This window comes from Triticum dicoccoides, chromosome 2B (genome assembly GCF_002162155.2).
Source record: "Triticum dicoccoides isolate Atlit2015 ecotype Zavitan chromosome 2B, WEW_v2.0, whole genome shotgun sequence".
Lineage (NCBI taxonomy): Eukaryota > Viridiplantae > Streptophyta > Magnoliopsida > Poales > Poaceae > Triticum > Triticum dicoccoides.
In genome coordinates, this window is record NC_041383.1 from 128,107,326 (window position 1) to 128,114,802 (window position 7,477).

Consider the following 7,477-nt stretch of genomic DNA (forward strand, 5'->3'; position numbering starts at 1 on the left):
ACAGAGAGCAGGTGGCGATGACTTGAGACGGAAGGATCCGTTGCCGTCACTGTTACAGTCAGGCTGGTGGCGGCAACGGGTGACGGTGAACAGGACACTGGAGAGCCGTCGATCTTCACTTATTGGATTGATCCCAACCGTTCGATTCCCAGAGGCTGAACTCTGCTTCGTCAGTGCAGGTGTTCTGTTCTTCAGTTAACCAGAACAAGCTGTCAGGGTCCTGACAACTGCCCCTCCCCGGAGAAGATCCTTGTCCCCGAGGATCATTTGTCGGAAACCAGGAGCGAATGGTGTGGTTGAAGAACTCCGGAAAGGTGACTTTGATGAAATCAGCGTCTTCCCAAGTGGCTTCGTCAGGTGACATGTTCAACCATTGTACCAACCACTGAGTGACCAAGTGAGGATGTCTGGGGACAGCTCTCGTTTCCAGCACTGCGACTGGAGCTACTTTGATCTTGTCAGAAGCATCCACCAAGGGCAAATCTGGGTCAGGGACTGCATTTGGTCCCAAGTGTCTTTTGAGTTGGCTTACATGAAACACATTATGTATATGTACCTTAGCAGGGAGCTGTAGCTTGTATGAGGAATTGCCTATCTTTTGTAATATTCTGTAGGGGCCATAAAACTTTGTGGCTAGTTTAAGCCCTGTTCTGATGCTGAATGCAGCAAGTATATATGGTTGCATTTTAAAGTACACCATATCACCTTTTTGAAATTGTCTGTTTGTTCTGTTTCTGTCTGCATATTTCTTCATTCTGTCTTGTGCCACTTGTAAGTTATGTTTGAGTTGTTGTTGTACATGTTCTCTTTGCTCCAAAAATGATTGGACCTCAGCATCTACAAGACCAGGGACAGATATCTCTCCAATTTGAGGAGGAGGAAACCCATACAGACACTGAAATGGTGTAAGCATTGTTGTTGTGTGGTATGATGTGTTGAACCACCACTCTGCCAAAGATAACCAAGAACACCACCTTTTTGGTTCAGTAGAAGTCATGCTTCAGAGATAAGCTTCTAGACATTGTTTAACACGCTCTGTTTGGCCATCTGACTGAGGATGGTGAGAAGTGCTCATATTAAGTTTGACCCCAAGAGTTTTGAACAGTGCTTGCCAAAAATTGCTAGTGAATATGGTATCTCTGTCTGTTATCATAGACATTGGCATGCCATGCAGTTTGAAAATGTTGTCTATAAATGCTTGTAGGACTGTGGTGACAGAGAAGGGGTGTGAGAGGGCTATGAAATGGGAATATTTAGTGAATCTGTCCACAACCACTAAAATCACATCTTTGCCCTGTGACTTGGGCATGCCCTCCACAAAGTCCATTGAAATATGTCTCCAGGCCATGTCAGGAATGGGAAGAGGATCAAGCAAACCAGGATAGTGGCAATGTTCTCCCTTGGCTCCCTGACAAATGGGACAATGCTGAATAAATTGCTCCACTGCCTTTTTGAGGTTGGTCCAATAGAATATGTTCTTGATTCTGTGATATGTGGCTCGAATGCCAGAGTGTCCTCCAATTGGCGAGGAGTGAAAGGTTGTAAGCAGCTGTTGTCTGAAGTTCTCATCTGTGCCCACATATATTCTGCTTTTGCACCTCAATATCCCAGCTGTATAACTGTACAAGGGAAGGTCTGTTGCTCCAGCAGTTAGTTGAGCTATCAAGGACTTGCATCTGTCATCAGAGGTATAAGAGAGTTCTAGTTGTTCAGTCCAACTAGGTACCACAGTGGAGATTGTCATGAGTTGAGGTTTCCTGGAAAGAGCATCAACTGCTTTGTTTTCTTTGCCCTTCTTATACTCAATGGTATAATTGAATTCCAACAATTTCAACATAAGATTGTGTTGTATTCCTTCAGATATCCTCTGTTCTGTTATGAACTTGAGGCTTTGGTGATCTGTTTTAATGATCAAGGATGATCCTAGGAAATAATGTCTCCACTTCCTTAGAGACTCCAAGATAGCTATTGCTTCTTTTTCATAGGTAGACAGGGCAGCAGCTTTGGGACCAAGGGACTGACTGTGGTAAGCAATGGGCTTGTGTTTTTGCATGAGGACAACACCAATTGCAGCTCCAGAAGCATCACATTCAAGTTCAAAGGGAAGAGAGAAATCAGGAAGTGCTAGCACTGGGGCATGTGTCAGACTGTACTTTAGTTTCTCAAATGCTACTGTTTGTAGTGGAGTCCAAAGGAATGAATCCTTTTTGAGCAGGTCATGAAGTGGCCTACAAATCACACCATAGTCTTTAATGAATCTTCTATAGTACCCTGCCAGACCAAGGAAACTTCTTAGTTCTGTTGCTGTTACTGGTATGGGCCATTGTTTAACTGCTGCGACCTTGCTTGGGTCTGTTGCCACTCCTTGTGCAGATAGCACATGTCCCAAGTATTCTACAGTAGGTGACCCAAAGGTGCACTTTGCTTGGTTTAAGAGGAGGTTGTGTTTCTTAAGTAATTCCAGGACTAGGGCCAAGTGTTCCTTGTGTTCCTCTGGTGTTTTACTGAATATTAAGATATCATCGAAGAATACTAGCACAAATTTCCTCAGATAAGGAGCAAATATTTTATTCATCAATGCTTGGAAGGTGGCAGGGGCATTTGTGAGACCAAATGGCATAACTAAGAACTCAAAGTGGCCAAAGTAAGTCCTGAATGCAGTCTTGTGAATATCTTTAGGCTTCATCCTGATTTGGTGATATCCTGATTTGAGATCAAGCTTGCTAAATATAGTTGCTCCATGCAACTCATCTAAGAGATCCTCTATGACTGGTATGGGAACTTGTTTTTGACTGTCTGGGCATTTAATTTCCTGTAATCAATGCATAACCTCCAAGTGCCACCCTTCTTTCTCACCAAAATGGCAGGTGAAGCATATGGGCTCATGCTGTGTTGGATGATATGTCTGGAGAGCAACACTTTGATTTGTTGTTCCATTTCATTCTTTTGCAGGTGAGGGACTCTGTATGGTCTCACATTGGGTGGTGTAGAATTTTTTTTGAGGGGTATGCTATGATCACAATCTCTAGTTGGTGGTAATTCTGTTGGTTCTGTAAACAATTCCTTATACTTCTCCAAGATTGGCAACAGTTCCTTGGCTGGTTTCTGCTCAGTTTGCTCAGCAACACAACTGTAACTATTGATAGTTGTCATGAACTGAATGCTCATGGCAAAACCCACTGCTCCCTGAGAGCACAATTTCTCTGCTTTGTCAGCAGAAATGAATTTAGGTGTTGTTGTAGCTATACAATCTGTGAAAATTACAGCAAACTGTCTGTCCTTGTTGATAGTCACGGTTCTAGCATCTAAATCCATGGATAAAGGGCTATGCTTCTTCAGAAAATCACAGCCCAGAACAATATCATATCCTTGCAGTTCCAGGACAGTAAGGTCATTTGAGAAATCTTCATTGTATATTCTGACGTTTGTGTTGGGAGCAACATCACCTGAGTTTAGTGAACCACCCCCAGCCACTGTCACTTTCTGTGTAGGTGTATTGATCAGTTGACAATTTGTTTTTAGAGCAAATTTGAGATCAATGAATATGTTTGTGCTTCCTGTGTCAATAAGGGCTACTCCTTTTCTTCCTCCAAGGGAGACACTCACTGCTATAGTGGACTCAGAAGAATCACCAGATACTGCTTGTGCAGAGATGTGCATGCATTTATCTGTTGCTTCTGCAAATTGTCCTTCAGCAGTTAGAACTGCTATTTGTGCTTCTTCTTCAGGTGAAATATCCTCAGGGTCATTTTCACTAGCAATATCATGTAAGGCAGGAGATTGTTTGCATTTGTGACCAGGTATCCAGGGCCCATTACATCTCCAACACACCCATGGTTTCCTTGCTGCTGGAGCTGGTGGATGGATTTGCAAGTTGGAAACAGGTGGAGGTGTAGCTTTAGACTGTCCAAAGAGAGCTTGAGACTGTTTTTCTTGATGACTGAGATATGATTGGTACTTGGCTTGCAAACCACTTTCGTAATCTCTAGCTAACCAATATGCCTGATTGAGGGTTGTAGGTCTTTGTGGTCTGAGGTTACACCTGATGCTTGGTTTTAAGCCATTGACAAAACTCACTATGTAATAATTTTCTTGCAAATATGGGTGCTCATCCCTGACAACAGCCATTACTTCTTCAAACTTATCAGTGTAGGCAGCTACTGACAGAGTGTTCTGTTTGAGATTGTGGAATTTTTCCAGTACCTCATAAATGCTGGATTCAGCAAACCTGCCACACAATGCTCTGCAAAAATCTGGCCAGGGCAATCTATTGTTTTCCATTCGGGCACTTCTGACCCAGTTATCAGCTCTCCCCACAATATAGGTCAATGCTAGATCCACTTTGCACTCGCCAGGAACTTGAGCAAGCTGAAAGTATTTATTGACCTGTCTGATCCATCCAAGGGGGTTATCTCCATTGAAGGCAGGGAAGTCTATTTTAGGGCCTTTGGAAATGCTCTTCAGAAATTGCATTGTTTTGTCAGTTTGCTGTTGTGTTGTAGTGCTGTTTGCTGGTTGTGATTGATGGCTTACACTTCCTCCTGTCAAGCTGTTTTGTAGTAGCGTTTGCTGTCCTTGTGGTGTGATCAGTGTTTCTCCCGTGGCCTTAACTGCAGGTGCGCCTGTATTCTGCTGGTTCTGTGGTTGTAAACTGGGTTGAGCAACCAAGGAAACAGACGCTTGGGGAACAGGGGGGAGGGTTGGGGTTCTCAGCTTGTATTTCGCGCAAGATGGCGAAGATGTCTTGCTGAACCTTGGAATTGTTCTCGACCAAGAGCTCAACCTTTCCCAATTGTTTTTCCAAGGATTCGACTGTCTGTAAGCGTGTGTTCACCTGATCGATCTGATCTTGCATCTTGTCCTGCTTCATACCCAACGCAGTCAGTTCGGTATGCAATGCCTCAAGCTCTTCTGAGATTTCATCCATGTGCTTGGTTCGGGTGGGCATGGTGATCCGCACGGCTCTGGGATTTACAGCAGAACGAATCCGAAACCTTCGCCGGTGACCTCCTTCTATCGCCGCCGAAACTCCACGTCTCGCCCGCCTCCGATGCTACACGAACCAGGGATACGCTAAGGAATTTTACTACGGCGGAATTGTTCCAACCGCAACCTAGTTTCTCCCCAATTTGCAGCCGAACTATGCCTACTCCAGGCCGCCTCCGATCCGAAGAACTGCACCGCCGCCGGGACCCGACACCGAAATTAGGGGGATTTTACGAGAGATCCCAACCCCAGTTCGTGGTCAGATCCAATCGCCTCCGAGGATTCACTGGCTCATGATACCGATTGACAGGACCTCAACACATCACAACTCAACAATTACTCGAACTAGCCCCGCTTAATATTATCTCAAGGTTCAGAGTTACAGATACGGGGGTTCAGATCGAGGATCTGCCCAATTTCTACCAAGTACTACTAGGGTTCTTAGGGTAGCTAGCTAATACACTGGGAGAAAAGGGGAAAAGATGATCTGCGGCTCGGCGAGCGGGTCCCTTATAACAGAGAGCAGGTGGCGATGACTTGAGACGGAAGGATCCGTTGCCGTCACTGTTATAGTCAGGCTGGTGGCGGCAACGGGTGACGGTGAACAGGACACTGGAGAGCCGTCGATCTTCACTTACTGGATTGATCCCAACCGTCCGATTCCCAGAGGCTGAACTCTGCTTCGTCAGTGCAGGTGTTCTGTTCTTCAGTTAACCAGAACAAGTTGTCAGGGTCCTGACAGAGGGGGGGGGGGCGACTCCTGCTGCGAGCATGCGACACTGCTTCCCCATGGCGACACGGTCGTTGGCTGCGGTTGCAATGTGAGAAGGACCCGTCTTAGCGTTGACCGATCCAACAGCTCTAAGGGGATGGATCCAACGGCCTGCGACCCGACTGATTTCCTCGAAAAATCAGTCGGTTGATTCGTAGCAGCCGCCATAAAAAAAAGGGGATTCAGCACTGTGTTTTCGAGAGAGTTTTTTTAGAAAGAGACCGAGAAATATTCGAAACAGCTAAGGAGAGCTGACCACGATCTGAAATCGGACCCGCACGGCCCCTACGGGCTACGGCCCGTATATATACAGCCCAAATCCCCTGTCTCCACACCCACCCCGACGAGCGCACCCCGACCCGAGGCCATCAAATTCCACGGCGATCAGGACCGAACAGCACCGCACCGTACGCACGGAATCGCCGACGCGTCCTATGGCCAGCCACGGCGACCTCTCCCCGCCGGCCGACGGAGGCTCCCAGGAGGTTTGCGCCTCCCGCCGATCCCGCGTACTATATGATCTCTGTTGATTGATCAGGGTTCCACTTCCACTCCCAAGGGTTTCGCCACGGGAGAAAGAAAAATCCATATCTTTCTGCATCCGTTCGCTTAATAATTTGCCAAACCCTTAATATTATCATCTTATTTTAGCCTACTAATATATTCTCCCTATCTAATTTGTATGGACCAGCTGATTCCAGTCATTTACCAGTCGCCATACAGCATGACACCGCAGGTACATATGGCTTGTTTCCCTATTTATTTAGGTTATTTGTTTGTCCTATTTATGTAGGAAATTAATCACCCCGCAAATTTGATAAATAATTAACGACATTCTGTGTGCAGGGTCCTCCATGTTCATGGCTTTTTTACTACAGGCCAGTTCCTCTCGGAGGTTTTCGGGTAATTAGTACTGATTCATTTGCTCTCCTTTTGTGTCTTCACGCTGGGCTATAAATTGTTGACTAAAATCAGTTTCTGACTCTGGCTGATTAAGCAGAGGCCCGTGTACGAAGATGGGACGACAAGGGTGCTATGCTTGAGCCAAATGTTTTCCCCAGACCAGCTAGAAGACGACGAGTACTACCGAAAGCTTTGCCGGAGGATGACGGCAGATAGGGATGGCACCCGCAGGGTTTGGGCATGGGTGGAGCCACCCCATACCCTTACCCATCCCATTTGAATTGACCCATCACCCGTACCCATACCCGCTAGTGGGTACAATTTTTTCCCATACCCGTTACCCGACAGGGTAAATGGATACCCGCGGGTAAAAATACCCATGTTTGAATAACATTAATTTGAGCATCATGTTATTATAAACAATAACATACAATCATATTTTATAGACAACAACACATAACAATAACAACATATCCTAAACAATAACAAATTCTATAAAAATCAACACTTTCTTGTAAACAACAACACAACAAAACATCAACACATAGTCATAAATAGTAGCACGTAGCACATAGTCATAAATTTTAAGTTGACAAACCCACAACAAAGTGTAGAGGTAATTGTCCATATTTGTTAGATTTTAGAAGTGTACATGGGTATGCGGGTATGGGTTATATAATCCCATACCCGTACTCGCTCTACCCGATGGGTTTGAGATTTTCCTATTTATATACCCATGGGTAATGTTTTGTTCCATACCCTTACCCTAGTAGGGTTTTTACCCGCTGGGTACGTGGGTAATGGGTACCCATTGCC

The 7,477-nt window shown here is 45.4% G+C and overlaps 1 protein-coding gene across 1 annotated transcript; it reads left to right on the forward strand.

Annotated features, from left to right (window-relative positions):
* Positions 1–6,149: 6,149 nt before the first annotated feature.
* On the forward strand, positions 6,150–7,048 carry LOC119360656. Its single transcript, XM_037626197.1, has 5 exons — positions 6,150–6,243; positions 6,450–6,494; positions 6,605–6,661; positions 6,759–6,893; positions 7,010–7,048. The coding sequence occupies exons 1-5, from the start codon at positions 6,193–6,195 to the stop codon at positions 7,046–7,048; spliced, it is 327 nt and encodes a 108-aa protein (XP_037482094.1). The 5' UTR covers positions 6,150–6,192.
* Positions 7,049–7,477: the final 429 nt, after the last annotated feature.

What these genes read in the sequence shown, in the direction of transcription:
- LOC119360656 (XM_037626197.1), top strand. Translation starts at nt 6,193, where the DNA reads ATGGCCAGCCACGGCGACCTCTCCCCGCCGGCCGACGGAGGCTCCCAG. An exon ending in CATACAGCATGACACCGCAG is followed by an intron (nt 6,495 to 6,604) that starts GTACATATGGCT and finishes TTCTGTGTGCAG; the next exon opens with GGTCCTCCATGTTCATGGCT. An exon ending in ATAGGGATGGCACCCGCAGG is followed by an intron (nt 6,894 to 7,009) that starts GTTTGGGCATGG and finishes GTTACCCGACAG; the next exon opens with GGTAAATGGATACCCGCGGG.